Source organism: Gorilla gorilla, chromosome 2, assembly GCF_029281585.2.
Source record: "Gorilla gorilla gorilla isolate KB3781 chromosome 2, NHGRI_mGorGor1-v2.1_pri, whole genome shotgun sequence".
Lineage (NCBI taxonomy): Eukaryota > Metazoa > Chordata > Mammalia > Primates > Hominidae > Gorilla > Gorilla gorilla.
The window spans coordinates 40735978-40752231 of record NC_086017.1 but is presented as its reverse complement, the minus strand read 5'-3'; the positions used below and the strand labels follow the sequence as shown (position 1 = coordinate 40752231).

The window sequence follows — 16254 nt, the reverse complement described above, 5'->3', positions numbered from 1 at the left end:
TGCAGTGGTGCGATCTCGGCTCACTGCAACCTCCGCCTCCTGGGTTCACACCATTCTTCTGCCTCAGCCTCCCGAATAGCTGGGACTACAGGCGCCCGCCACCATGCCTGGCTAATTTTGTTTTGTATTTTTAGTAGAGACGGGGTTTTACCGTATTAGCCAGGATGGTCTGGATCTCCTGACCTCGTGATCCACCTGCCTTGATCTTCCAAAGTGCTGGGATTACAGGCGTGAGCCATCGTGCCTGGCCTATAGAAACGTTTTATAAGTTTTTAAATTTGTTACAATAAGCTAGGATTAATTTATTATTAAATAAAGGAAAATATTTTAATACATTTAGTATGGCCTAAAGGTACAGTGTTTATAAAGTCTACAGTAGTGTACAGTAATTTCCTAGGGCTTTCATTCTCACTTAATACTGACTGCCTTACTCAGAGCAACCTCCAATCCTACAAGCTCCAATCACGGTAAGTGCCCTATGCAGATGTAACATGTTATTTTATCTTTTATACCATATTTTTGCTGTATCTTTTCTATGTTTAGATACATATTTACCATTGTCTTACAGTTGCCTACACTAATCAGTGCAGTGACATGCTGTACAGGTTTGTAGTCTGGGAGCAATAGACTATACCAAGTAGCCTAAGTGTGTTGTAGAATTTACCGTCTAGGTTTGTGTAAATACACTCTAGGATGTTCGCATGATGGATCGCCTCGATGTGCATTCTCAGAACATATCCCCATCATTAATCAACACAGGACTGCACTTCTTTCAGTATATTTTAATAGAGTTACAGAAGATTAACTCCTAGTGTTATTTATGTTTTCATCCCTAGATCTCAGCGATATTTCTGCTGAGACTGGATACAAAAGAGTATGTGGGGTTCTCAGAAACTTACACAGTCTTTCTGAAATTTATCTGCAGGGTCTTGACTTTAGTAACTCTGGTTGTTGGTATATTAGAAATAATCTATTCTTATTTGGAAGAAAGGTCTGCCCTGTCTTCACTGATGTGAACTATAATTATGCTTGCCAGAGGAAAAAAATTCACCTGCTAAGAAGTGACACTAGGCATTTGCAAATGTAAAGCGAGTTTTTTTTTTCTTTTTTTTTAGTCCATTGAGATCTGGATTACAAATGCATCTCCGTAAATGTAGTTGTCATAAATGTGCTTTGAAATGGCATTAACTGATTGTTTCTATCCCATCGACAGCCTCAGTTAAAAGCTCCTAAGGGAATTTAACTTTAAACATAAAGCCTGTTGGAGGAATGACAAAAATGCTGCATTCACTAATTAAATTTAAATTTACAACAGGAACGTGACTGAAACTAAAATTCCAAGGGCTTGCTGGAGCAAATACAGGGAGAAAATTTTACTCTAAAGACTAGACAAATATTGAGCCTTTTACAACATTTCACCTTTTACCACCTCCTTTTGCTCATTACTATAAGGTAACAACATGCCCACCACCCCCTACCATTTCCCTTTTCCAAACTTAAAATTTTGCAGAGGCGCGCGCGCACACACACACACACACACACACACACACACACACACACACACACACACAAAGTTGAAAGTGGACTGGGAAAAGGGATTCACTTATAGAACTCTTAAATGTCAGGGCAGAGCTGAATGAATGGGTAGTGGATCCTGTTCACCACAGCTGCCCTAAAATAGGTTCCTTCAGCTGATGACCTGGCGCAGGCATCATATTTAGCCTGGGGCTCCTCCGGGTGGATGAGGCTCTGCGAAGTGGTTACTCCAAAGAACTGGACGCTGGAAAGGTCACCAGGCCAAGAGCCACTTATCTGCCTTGCCCAGCCTGTATCCTAGGAGGGCTGGTAGGGTGCTCCCTGCCTTTTCCTACCCAAATTACCCACGCTCCTACACACTTCCCCACCCCTTCCCCGCAAAGGCGGAGAGACCCTGGCCCTGGGTCAAGCCTGTGGCAAAGCAGCCAGCAGCGCTCCAAATATTAACAGAGAGCCGCGGGCTGCAAAAGCCTGGCACTGGAGCCTTGGATAGCAAAGTGAAAGGAGCACGGAGCGCGCGCGTCCTCGTCCCTCCGTTTGCACTGGTGTTCTCTCCGCGGCTGCCTGGTGCACCTGCGGGTCCCCCGGGGGGCGCTGCCTCGGCAACCACCGTCGCCGCCCAGACTGCCGGAGCCGCGCCCGGGGCAGCCTGGAGTGGGGGAGCAGAGATGAGCACCGACTCGGACCGCCAGTGTCCTGTGGACGGTAACGACTCAGCGCGGCTGCGGTTTTTGTCCTTAACCTCCCCTGTCTGGGTTTTAATCTCCTTATTTTTGACCTGGGGACTAGAAGTTTGGTTATTGCCTTGTAAAGCCGCTGGGGTGGGTAGAAAGTCCCCATCTTCATGGATTTTTTCTCAATTTTCCGTACCTAAAAGGTTATTATTTAGAATCAAATGAGTTAACTTTTATAAAGCGCGAAGAACCGCGCCTAAGACATAAGGGGGGTTTGTTAAATAAATGCGTATTGAGATTTTACTGCTTGGTGAACTGCCGCATGTTTCCCTAGTTAGACTGGAAGTACCTGCCCTGTAAAAAAGATGATTTTGCTTCTTTTTGGGGGACAAGGACAGCATCATCTCAGTCCTTTCACCTGCAGCCAGCTATTCTATAAACAGGGGCTAAAAGAGGCCACCCTCATCTCAGAGTAGGTGATGCCCTTAATGTTCTTTGGTTCAGAGCTGCAGATTGAGAACGGGGACCTTAGTTGTTTAAAGATCGTGTGCAGCAGAATTCCTCCAAAGTATCTCTATAACTCAGGTACCACTTAGTTCTATTTCTGTAAAATAATAGTTACTGCTTCTTTGAAAGGTTATCATTATTGTTATTCAGGTTTTCTTACTAACTAGTTGTTGACGTTTTAGGAGTGATCCTCCAGGAATAACTCCTCTTTGTATCAATAAATTTTTTGAATTGTGCTGAACACAGCTTAATGAAGTCTCAAAGTTGAAGCTCTCTGGGGGCATCTGCTCAACAGGTAGGTCAGGTAACTCAGCTGGGGTCCCCTGCGGATCAGTCATTTTCAGGGCTGGGAATTTTGCACGGTAGTTGGTGAGGCAGAAACCATTTGGCTGAAACAAATATTTCACCTTTTAATGTCCCAGGGAGAGTTTCCAGCATAACTGTCCTGACGCTCTTTTAAAAAAACTTTAAAACTTGTATTATCATTATTATTTTTATATATGGCATAATAAAACCTGGCACTTAGAAAGTTAGAATAGTGGTTACCAGAGGCTGGGGAGTGGACAGGGCTGTAGAAAGGTAGGTCAATGGGTATAAAGCTGCAGTTAGTAAGAATAAATTCCAGTGTTGTATTGCACAGTAGGGTGAATAGAGTTAATGATAATGTACATTTCAAAAAAGCTAGAAGAGAGGATTTCAGTGTTCTCACCACCAAGAAATGACAGGTGTATGGTAATTACCCTGATTTGGTCATTAAACAATGTATGTATGTGTTGAAGCATCACATTGTATCCCATAAACAGGTACAATTATGATGTCTCAATTAAAAACAAAATAAAACTTAAAAAGAAGAAAAACAACTGACACTGAAAACTGCTAAGGCATTTTGTCAGACTCTTATGTTTCTAGGGTCAGCACATACTTATTTAAATATTTGGTTAGGCTGGACATGATGGCTCACGCCTATAATCCCAGCACTCTGGGAGGCCGAGGTGGGCAGATCGCTTGAGGTCAGGAGTTTGAGACCAGCCTGGCCAACATGGTGAAACCCCATCTCTACTAAAAACACAAAAAATTAGCCGGGCGTGGTGGTGGGTGCCTGTAATCCAGTACTCAAGAGGCTGAGGCAGGAGAATCGCTTGAACCTGGGAGGCGGAGCCTGCAGTGAGCCAAGATTCGCGCCACTGTACTCCAGCCTAGGTGACAGAGCAAGACTCTGTCTCAAAAAATAAAACAAATATTTGGCTATTTGAGAATGGATTGAAAAGTATAGATTATTTAGGAATCCTAATAATACAGGTGACTTCTTTATGTGAAGGAAGGATGGTTAGAATAATTTTATCTGACCTTAACCCTGGCTCTGTTTTGTTTTTAACCTTAATTCTTGTTTTAAAACCATATAGCATAGTCTTCAGAAATATGAAACTTTTAAAAATAACAACAAAAAAACCCCAAGGTATCTACTTTTCTTAGATTAAGCATGTGCCTTGTAACAAAGCATGTCTGTAGCTTGTGGTGACTTTGTTAGCTGAATATATGATTTATAAATAGTAAAGTTCAAAGTTTGCCTTAAATCTGAATTTCTGAAAACACCACAATTCTTGGGTTGCTCTCTGGTTATCCTTGAGCAGGTGATAAGGCAGCAACACACCTAATTATGCCAAATGCTTGCCATGGTATCTTAAAAGAGTACAAGACAACTATCTATCAGACTTAGTAATCCTCCAAGTATGTATGATGAGATCCTGAAGGTAACATTGGATTAGTATGTTAAATGATATCTTGTCTTAAATTCTCTTGTTGAATATCTGTTACAGACCTATACATTACAGAATACCATAGAGAATCCTGTTGCAGATAAAGAATTCTTATTCTGCTCATTATGCTTTGATATCTTTTATGATCTTGCTGTAGTACATGCAAGAGAGGTTTAAGCAATTAGTTACATCAGATTCAAATTTTCATTATATTAAAAATGAATGATTCTTCAGACTCAAATAATGTTTATTTTCTCTATCACTTGAAATAATAGCACAACTTTCCATTCTTCCTGAATAGCTTTGATTCTTGCTAAAACATTTTTAAAAGAGAAGTAAAACTCTAGTTTTCATGGTGGGTCAAAAATTTGTTGTTGAAATGCTGGCTTTTATATACCATTATAAGACTGGCATGTTGTAATAAAATTGAAATCATGACATTTGGGACCAAAATTTCTGTATTTTTTTTTTTTTTTTTTGCCTCACTCTAGATTTTCTCTTTTTCTCTGCGACTTTTTCATTTTTTGTTTATTTCTTATCATTTAAATGAAACCCCCAACAGGCAAAATTCATCGCTGGGTGCATGGTCCCTACTATTGCTGTGCTGAACTACAAATACTATCTTATGTAACCTTCATTAACAAGTCAATGGGGATGCTATTATGGTCTTTTTATTTTTTTTTTATTTTAAGGAAACCAAGGCTTGGAGAGAGTAAAGATCAGCTCTGGGCATTAAACCCAGGGCTCTCACTCCAGAGTCCCACACCCGTACACTCCTAACACCTAATCCCTGGCCCTGGCCTATGTTACAGAATATGGGCCAGTGACCTGGAACAGCCTCCTTTGCCTGCCTCTGCTGGGACCACAGAAGAATGCTGGAGAAGACCCTGAGATGTGTGTGGCTTTAAGTTCCTTGAAATGACAGTAGCATTGTTTCCTCTTTGAGTAGGAAGGATGGGGAGAAAAGCTGTCAGTTTTGGGAGGTTCGCACTCATGGTAGGGCTGGATGTGGCAGTCCTGAGGAGGCAGCTCACTGCCTCTCTCAGGGGCATGTATATGTGCTCTGCTGTTTGGTTGCTAAGGATCAAAGCAGCTTGGCTCTGAGGGAAAAGGGCAGCACCCCATGGGATGAACTCTCTATAACAGCCCTTCTCTTCGGGTAGGTTTACTGATTCTGTTCCTCTCAGATCATGACAGATGAATCCATTTTATAAGGCAGTACCCTGGGAGCAGGCAGACTCACCATAGCTGTTCTCTTGTTGGTAACCACAGGAAGGAAGGAAGGAGAAGAATGCAAAGTAAATACTCTAGCCGACAGCCTGTTCAGATTGGGTCTCTGGATACATGATTTAACCTCTGTGAGCCTCAGTTTGTTAATTTGTAAGGTAGGGATAAAAATATCTACTGTTTAGGATTATCATGAAGATTAGGAATAATATGCACAATGCATGGCAGGTAGTAGGTTATAGACTTATTATGTTCAGAAAATTGTATGTGAAAGTTAATGAGGTTATTGAAATGTGTTAAGCACCATGTGATTTTACAGGAAGAGCCCATGGTGATGTTCACTCAACTCCACAATGCTACCAAGCACAATCTCATATTCACCTATTGATGAAGAATATCCACCAGCTGCATGATTACCCCACACTCTACACATTTGGTCTGCTGCTGAGTCTTTGTAATTTGGGCTTTCAGTTTTAGGAAAGAATGAGTAGTTAATTTACATATTAAACCAGGAGAATGAATTAAGAGTCCCGGTGATTCATAGGGAGGCGATTTTCAGAAAGCATTTTGGTCACTGGCATAATGGAGTTATTAGCACAGATGTTTCAAGATTTTTATCTCTGTTCACTGGTTTTTCTAACGTATTTGGTAAAGGCTGTATTGCCCATATCATCATTCTTTTTTTACATGCTTGTAATTCTATATATCTATTTCTTGCCTGATGTCTATGAGGATATGGAACACATCTGTCTATTTACTGCATCCCCAGCATCTAGCAAAGTGCCTGGCACATAATAGGTACATATATTTAACATGTGTTTGTTCAGTAAACTCATACATGAATGATTTAGAGTGACAAGAATCATGACAATGCATGATTCCCGAAATCTTAAGTTCTTTTCATTTTTGCATTTAAATCTTATGTTTATATTCACCTTTGCCTCCTTGAAGCTGTTTGTAATAGTAAAAATTAGTAACCATTTACATATCAAACAAAGAGGCATTGTTTGGAACATCTAAATATCTAATAGCTGGATGGCTAAAATAAATTATGGTAGAGCATAGAATACTATGTGAATGCATTTCATGTTTGGACAATGACTACACATTGCAAGAGGTTCTAGGTGGCTAGATAGCAAAGAATAGGTGTTGTCTCTAGGTAGATGGGATTGTGAATATTCCTTAAATTCTTTTGATTATATTTCTGATTCTTATGTAGGAATTTGCATTGCTTTTACAAGGAGGGAACACAGTATAAGAAATATAAACTATGTATATTATAGATCACTTATACTGTACCACCTGTCACTGGGCACTTAAGGTTGTCTTCTCAGCTAATTTTCTAAATTTGCCCTCCTCTAACTCTTTTTGAACATTTCAGTAGTTTCCAACCTCTCAGCATTCCAAAATTGCATAATTGAGTTAAAAGAGATATGTGATTTAAAAAGAAACTCGAAGTAGGAAAAAAAAAGTTAACTGGAATCCAGTGACTAAGAATATTAATTTTTCAGCATGTTGCCACATTAAATACATTGCTTTGCTGTAAGTCATAGTTAACTTTTGGTCTCATTTCTGCTTTTGGCTTTTCCTTTGTTATGTATACATTTTCTGACAGTTCATGAATACCTCCTGTGTAAGTGTTCCCTAATTGTTTCGCACGTGTGCTTGAGGTGTTTGCAAGGTGGCCACAATTGAATATCATTTCTTTGTCTGCAAAGGCAGCTCCAGGAACAAGAAACTTTGTAAAGTAAGATGGCTTCTGATATGGTTTGGCTGTGTTCCCACCAAAATCTCATCTTGAATTGTAGTTCCCATAATCCACACATGTCATGGGAGGGACTCAGTGGTTTTATAAAGGGCAGTTCCACTGCACACGCTCTCTTGCCTCCCACCATGTAAAACATGCCTTTGCTCTTCCTTTGCCTCCCACCATGATTGTAAGGTCTCCTCAGCCATGTGGAACTGTGAGTCCATTCATCCTCTTTTTTTTTTTTTTTTTATAGATTACCCAGTCTTGGGTATTTCTTCATAGCCGTATGAAAATGTACTAATACAGCTTTTCTCTCTTTTTTTAAATTAACATTTGGGAATAGAGGTATGAATGAGTAAACTTTTAATATTATACATTTATATATATTGCAAACATTTTACTGTTGGTTCCGCACTGTTTCTGGGAGCATATGACATTGTTTTCTAACATCTGGTTGCTTCTTTGGTTTTCTGACAGAAGTGGAATTCAGGGTCCCTTTTACCAGGATCCACCAGCCACATTACTTTTCCTTTCATGTAGGGAACTCTTTTTCAGTCTTAAAGGAGAGCCCTACTTCATTTTTAATATCTTCCCTCATAGGCATTCTGATAAACTTGTTGAGTACCCTTGAGACTGTCTCCTTGTTGTTATGCAGCCCTAATATACTCCTTCTCTTGAAGAAAGAATAAGAAGTTCTAATGAGAAGTCCTAATCTCTTGATTTGAAGGTAATACCCCTATTGCATCCCACTTGGGGATAATAGGTATGGAATGGGAAAAATCCTGAAAAAAAAATCTCAAAAATAGAATCTGTCCCCACTAAATCTGCTGCTGACACTCAGGGGTTTTGGAACACCCCTCTTCTCTCTCCTTCCCACTTGGCTTTCACTATGAGCTTCTGAGGATTCCTGAGGGCCTCCGCAACTCCATGATGGTGATTCTGTTTTCTGTTTATTAAACTTTTTTGAATTATGAGGGATGCACACATAGAACACCCAAATATTATTTTGTACACTCGTAACCACCACCCAGATGAGGAAATATAATTTTGCCATTGTCTAAGAAGGCTCTTCTATGTGCCCCATTCCCAGAGCTCTTTTCTCCCCTATAAGTAACCAGCATCCTGACTTTGATAGTACAGTTGACCCTTCCTCGCTGCAGTTTCTGTATCTGCATATTTAACAAACTGCAGAAGGAAAATATTTTTTAAAAAAATAGAAATAAAAAACAATAAAAAATAACACAAAAACAATACAGTATAACAACTACTTATATAACACATTGTATTAGGTGTTATAAATAATCTTGAGATGATTTACAATATACAGGAGTTGATTTACAATATACAGGAGGATGTGCTTAGGTTATATGCAAATATTATACCCTTTCACATAAGGGACTAGAGCAGCCTCGGGTTTTGGTATCCATAGGGGACCTGAAACCAATCCCCTGTGAACACCAAGCATTGACTGTCATTACTTTCTTGCATTTTTAAAATAGTTTTACCATTCATATATGCATTGCTAGTTATAACAATTTAGTTTTACCATTTAGAAACTATGAGATGTCTTTTTAATGTATAGATTCTCTCTCATTCTTTTCTATTCTTAAAATTTACCTGTTGAAAACCAGGGCCATTCAGCTTGTAAAACTGACAATCTGGATTTCACTACTTTTGTGCTCACGGTTCAACATTTTTCCTGAAGACTGCCTCTTAGTCTCTTTTCTCTTGCTTATAACAAAATTCCCTAAACTGGATAATTCATAAAAAAATAGGAACTTATTTATTACAGTTCTGGAGGCTGGGAAGTCCAAGGTCGAGTGGGTGCATCTAGTGAGAACCTTCTTGCTTGTGGGGATTCTTTTCAGTATCCCAAGGTGGTGCAGGGCATTACATGGCAAAGGGGCTGAGAGTGCTAATGCACAAACTTAGGTCTCTTTTCCTCTTCTTATAAAGCTACCAGGTTCCCTTCCTATGATAACCCATTAATTCATTAACTCAATAATCTATAAATGCTTTCTCAAAGAACCAGAGGCTTCACAATCCAATTACCTCTTAAAGGCCCCACCTCTTAGTACTGCCACACTGGGAATTCAGTCTCAACATGAGTTTTGGAGGGGACATTCAGACCACAGCACCTTCTTTTTAACTCCAGTTTGTACAACCCTAGTGTGTCCTCCTTCTCAGTCCTTGACTGCATATGCTAAGTACTCTATTAAGTAACAGCTATAACGAGGTGAGGTGACACACCATGTTGGAGTCCAGGCTCTACCAGTTACTGAAGTCTAGGCACTGTGGGCACTGAACTATGTCTTTGGGCATGCTGTCCAAGTTCTGAGGTCCAGCTTCCTTATCTGTAACTAGTAACAGAGCCTGCCTCACAGAGTAGTGGTGAAGATGACATGAGATGATACCTGTAAACACTTAGCACTGCCTCATTCTGTACGTGCTGCTATTATGACTATCATTATTAAGTAGAAAGAAGTAGCAGACTACATTTGTAACTGAAGCTCCAATGTACCTTATCAACTCCATTGTCTGTGGTTTTGTCCACTGTCTATCTTATGCTGCCTGCCAGGAGCTCTAGGCTGTGACCTTGCACACCACAATATAGATTGGGACCCAGAAGCTCCATTCAGGCTGGATGCTGCAAAGCAATCAGAATTGTCTAGTCTTTGTATAACGCAGTTGTGGTGGGCAAACAGTTACAACATGAATTATTAGCATAAAGCTAACCCCATGCTTAGAAGTCATTCTACCTCAACAGGCTCCAACAGCACTGGTTACGTCACAGTCCCCTCCTTCAATGCAGCCCCTTTATCAGACATTGCTATTCCACCCCACTCCCCATCCCTTGGCCTTGCCCTGTCCTCTTCTCACCAGCCCAAGTTTGCTCGTTGTGTCCATAGTTTGTTCTTTATAATGCAAAACTGCACAGTTACTCATGCGGGAGGGTCTTGCTTACTTCTGCAGAAACTATGGATACTGTAAAAATTAGTGGTGAGAAATCAACACCCTGTCTTTTGGTGTGCAGAAATGGCTCCATATTGCTTCTTCTTTTGGATATATCTAGTCCTCTTGACTACAGTACATTCCTCAATCTAATCCTCAAATTCCAGAAAAAAGCATGAAGTCATTTTATCTATTGGGCTTCTTATTAGGCAATCAAGTACAGTTCTTGTATTAGCTTCATGAACCATTATAATGATTGGTAAAAATTGATGTTCTCATTTACCAATTAGTTCAAATATTAGTAATTTTCATTGTGATGCATTATGGGGCAGTTTTGCAAACTTTTATATTTTAAGCCTTTTGTTGATGTGTATTTAGAATTTTTCAAATTTATTGCTAGTCTGTTTTTGATCCCTTTATTAATTTTCTGGCAATTATTTCTTTTCTCTGCCAATAGTAAAATATTCATATTCATTAAATTGCTTAGAAATAAATATTAGTTTAAAAACATAGGCTGGGCACAGTGGCTCATGCCTATAGTCCCAGTACTTCAGGAGGACAAAGTAGGAGGATCACTTGAGATCAGGAGTTCGAAACCAGCCTGGGCAGCATGGTGAGATCTCACCTCTATTAAAAGTAAATATATAAAATTTAACTTTATAAAAAATGTATAAAATAAAATTTAAAATAAAAATATAAATACTGTCTTATTTATAGTAGATTGAAAGATAGTTTATATAGAAGTCTGTTTTGTTGAAAAATAATCATCCATTTATACATATGAAACTGGAATTGAAAATATTTACACCTAGGAATTAAAAGTAGTTGTGGATGATTGGGTGGATAATAGAATTTTTCTTAGATTCATTCGCTTGTCTGTATTTTCTGTAATGAGTTTGTATTGTTTCTGTCAAAAAGAAAAAAAAAACTTGGTGGGGATGAAGCTTTTGTTTTGCTTAAATGCTTTTCTCACTTTAGGCCAGGCTTTTTAGCTTTATCCATCTGGTTTGGTTTTCATCATCTTATACAGGCATGAATGTCATTCTATTGTTTAAAAAATTCTTATATTGGAATCTAAAATGTTTTCTAATTAATTCCCTATTGCTGGATACTGAAGTTATTTTAACATCTTTAAATCATAGATAAGACAGAAGAAAAAAATAATTGGCTGGAAATTAATTAAAAATATAGAAGCAAAAAATGGAGGAACTGCAATTCTGGAAAAAGATTAATAATGTTCTAAGGCATAATGAGGAGTTAGAAATTTGCTAAGGAACACGCCAGAATTACTAATCCCTGGAAATCAGTGACTGGAAATACTTATTTTTACAAATGATCATCTTGACCAATTTATATTTGGTTAAGTTGGTATTGAACAAATACTAGGTGCTTGCAGGAGAGCAAAGGGGAAGAACAAAGTTTGAACATTATTCTGATATAGACTGAGGCTTAGGTTCTGACTCTAATAGCAATGAGCCATCAGTTCATTGCCCCCGTATGATAAAGGTGATAAGAAACAACACTGCTTACCTCCTAGGGTTTTGTGAGGGTTGATAGAGAATATATGTTATTAAGTACCTGGCATAATAAGTATTTTCTACCTTCCTCCCTCAATAAATATTTATCACATTGAATTATATGTATACATATGCATGAAAATCTCTGGGGAGTATGATTTTTAATAAAGATTAGTTTAAATATGTCCTCCAAACCAAATAACAAATGCAATGTATAATGAGGAAGGGACACCTTTGACTTTTATCACTCGTAATATAGTGTTACTGAAAAAGGGCGGTATCAAAGATTCTTTCTGCTCAGAATGGAAACAGCACAGATAGAAAATATGATAGAAAAATAAGTGTAGGAGGTAAATAGATTGAGTTTTTTTGGCTACTGATGAAGTTATAGTGGTTGAGGTTGGTATCTTCCTGAACCTGTGCTCAGATTCTATCTCTCGTGGATTTAGGGAACTGAATTTGGTTCTGCTTCTGTTGCCACCACCTCTTTAAGGACTGTCCCTTCAACAGGTGCTGCAGAGTTGCACAGGAAGGGAATCAGAGATCACCAATATGAGTTTTTGCCTGATGCTAATTTTTGAAGAGTATATCACAAAGTTCTCATGAAATGGGATTGTCTCAGGGAAGGCATCTTCCTTCCCCAGCTGGGCTTCATCTCAGGTCCCCATATGAGGTTCAAAGACTCTACTTAATGTTATCTGATCTGTGACTACCGTGGCTGTGGCTCTTCAAGTTGGAGACGGACCGTAGAAAGTGTTGTCCTCACACCCACCAAGATCATATGGAATGCATCCCTATCGTTCCCTTCCTGTTCCTTATTGGCAGTGGAATAGCAGAATTTTGTAGACTAAGACGTGGAAGCATTTGGAGTTGGATGAGCAAATAGGATATTTAGAGTTGAAGGACTTAGGCAAGTGGGATACCTGTTGTCTTTCCACTGCTCTCTCACTGCTAATCTCTTAAAAAGCCAAGTAATTAAAATTTTTATTTAAAAACTTAAAATATTTACAATGCATAAAAAATAGTAACAAACCCAATGAAGGAGATTAAAGACTTATACACTAAAAACTACAAAATATTGCTAAAAGAAATTAAAGACACAAATAAATGAAGAGACATACTGTGTTCATGGATAGAAAATTGTATTATTAAGATGTCCATGCTACCCAGAGGAATGTACAGATTTAACACAATCTTTATCAAACCCAAATGGCATTATTTTTGCAGAAATATAAAAATTTATCCTTAAATTCACATGGCATTTCAAGGAATCTGAAAAGCCAAAATGATTTTTAAAAGAAAAAGAAATTTAGAGGACTCACACATTCTGATTTGAAAACACTACAAAGCTACAGGAGTCGAGAGTGTGGTACTAGAATAAAGACAGACATATTGATAAATGGAATAGGATAGAGAAATCAGAAATAACCCCTCACATATACAGTCAAATGATCTATGATAAAAACTAGAAGACCACTCTATGGAGAAAGAACAGTCTCTTCAATAAATGGTGCTGGGAAAACTGAATATCCACACACAAAAGAATAAGGTTGGATCTTTTTATTATACTGTATATAGAAATCAACTCAAAATGGATTAAAGATGTAGTGCAAGACCCAAAAATATAAAATTTCTATCAGGAAACAAAAAGAGAAAGCCTTATGACGTTGGATTTGGCAATGATTTATTGGATATGACACCAAAGCACAGGCAACAAAAGCAAAAATAGACAAATGAGACTACATCACACGTAAAACCTTTTGTGCACCAAAAGACACAATCAACAGTGAAAAGGCAATCTATGGGATGACAGAAAATATTCTCAAATAATACATCTGATAATATTGTGAATAAAGAACTCCTACAACACAAAAAAATTATATCACTCAACTTAAAAATGGGCAAAGTACTTGAAAAGACATTTCTTCAAAGATGATACACCAATAACCAACAAATGTACGCAAAGATGCTCACTATCACTAACATTAGAGAAATACAAACTGAAACCACACTATCACCTTACATCCATTAAGATGGCTACTATAAAAAAAAAACCCACCACCTGAAAATAACAAGTGCTGGAGAGTATATGGGCAAACTGGAGCACTTGTACACTGTTAGTGACATTGTACAATGGTGTAACTGCTATGTAAAATAGCATTAAAATGAAAAATCAAAAAAATAGAAATAGAACTACCATATCCAGCAATTCTACTTCTGAGTATCTACCTTAAAAATTGAAAATAGGGTGAAGAGATATTTGCACACCAATGTTCATAGAAGCACTATTCACGATAGTAAAGAGGTGGAAGCTACCCAAGTATCCATCATTGGATGAATGGATAAACAAAATGTAGTGTATAGATACAATGGAGTATTATTAAAAAGGGAGGAAATTCTGTCAGTGCTATAATATAGATAAACCTTCATCACATTATGCAGAGTGAAGTCAGTCACAAAAAGACCAATACTATGTAACTCCATTTATGTGAGGTATTTAAAGTAGTAAAATTCACAGAAACAGAAAACAGGATGGTGATTTCCAGTGGATTGCAAGGGGGAAGGTGGAATTATTCAATGAGTATACAGTTTCAGTTTTAGAAGATGAAAATGTTTTGAAGATCTGTTTCACAGTGTGAAACATTGTTATATATGTCCAAATAAACAATGTGAATATACTTAACACTACTGAGCTGTACACTTAAAAATGGTTAAGATGCTAAATTTTATTATTCATGTTTTACCACAATAAAAAATACCTAATTAAAAAAATAAATATTTTAAGGATAGAAAAGTGTGTAAAACTATTTAGAAACTTCGTTGTCAAACTGTCTTAGTCTATTTTGTGCTGCTATAACAGAATACCACAGAATGGGTAATTTATAACAAACAATTTTATTGGCTTACTGCTCTGGAGCTAAGAAGTCCAAGATTGAGGGGTCAGCACCTGGCGAGCCTTCTTGCTGCATCATTCCATGATGGAAGGTAGAGAGGCAAGACAGCAACAGGAGGCTACACTCTTGCCTTTGTAACAACTTCAACCCCCACCCATGAGGCTGGAGCCCTCATGACCTAATTACTTTTTATAGTATTTAAAGGTACCACCTTTTAATGCTGCTATAATAGCAATTAAATTTCAACATGAGTTTTTGGAGGAGACATGCATTCAAACCACAGCAGTCCCTTAACAAATTTATCATTTTTTTGTTGTATTTTGACATTGCTAGACAGCACTGATCATAATGTAATATTTTCTAAAGAGTAGAGATGTGTCCAGTTGTTTATTTGTCCCTTCATTGAACAATCTCAGATTGCTGTTCTTGAGTTCTTATATCTTTTTTTATACTGTTGCCATCTCCCTCATCAGGGTCTCCCATGAAGGTCAGTGATATTTTCTTCCTTCTCTTGAATTCCAGTAGCATCCTTAATCACCACTTGATGCTTTTGTGTATTGCATTTAACAAGCTTAGTCATTGTTTTGTCTTCGAGTTTTTTAGCCCAAAAAAGGTTGGAATTACATATAGTGTAATTTAGGTTGCCTCTGAAAATGTTAAGATCTACTATAAGAGTTTAAGTATCTGTTACTTTCACATTGTTCTAATTTTTGGCATTCTTCTGTATTCTTGCATATGTTCTAGTTGTATGATTTTGTCAGATAAGAAGCTTGCATACAAAGTGTATGTAAATGAAAATATTTTTATGTAAATGTATACAAGCATAATTACAATTTATGCCCATGATTTGGAAAAGCTGATAATATTTTATTGCTCAAGAGACACACATATAAACAGAATTGTGAGGTAAATCCCAGTTGAAAGGAATATTATAGCTTTCTACTCACTTAACTGCACTGGGAATGTGATTGATCTCTAACCCTTAGGGAAAAGGACAATGCCTATGCTTTCTTTCCTTACTTTCTCCATTTGCACTGCTCTCATAAGCAACACTAGTAAGAGTCCATAGTACAGCTGAAAAGGGGGTGGCCAATTATGTTTCACTCTTTTTTATACTGCATATAATTTTTTAGGAGCTTTCTTGAGGTCTAATTTATATTCCACAACATTCATCAATTTGAGAGTACAATTCCATTTTTAACAAATTTACAGTCATTTAATCCTCACCTCCATAAAATTTTAGAGTACAGTCATCCCTCAGAATCTGCAGGGAATTGGTTCCAGGACCTCCTGTGGATACCAAAATCCTCCACAAGATGCTCAATTCCTTTATATAAAATGGCATAGTATTTGCATATGTACTAGTCCATTCTCAAACTGCTATAAGGATATACCTGAGACTGGGTTACTTATGAAAGAAAGAGATTTAATGGACTCACA

The 16254-nt window shown here is 37.8% G+C and overlaps 1 protein-coding gene across 1 annotated transcript in view; it reads left to right on the top strand.

Annotated features, from left to right (window-relative positions):
• Nucleotides 1-2184: 2184 nt before the first annotated feature.
• Nucleotides 2185-16254, top strand: part of GADL1 (glutamate decarboxylase like 1) — a 162003-nt gene continuing 147933 nt past the window's right edge. The window contains exon 1 of the mRNA XM_019023175.4: nt 2185-2241. Within this exon, the coding sequence (XP_018878720.3) occupies nt 2205-2241 (37 nt within the window). The 5' untranslated portion in view covers nt 2185-2204. The remainder of the gene's footprint in view (nt 2242-16254) is intronic.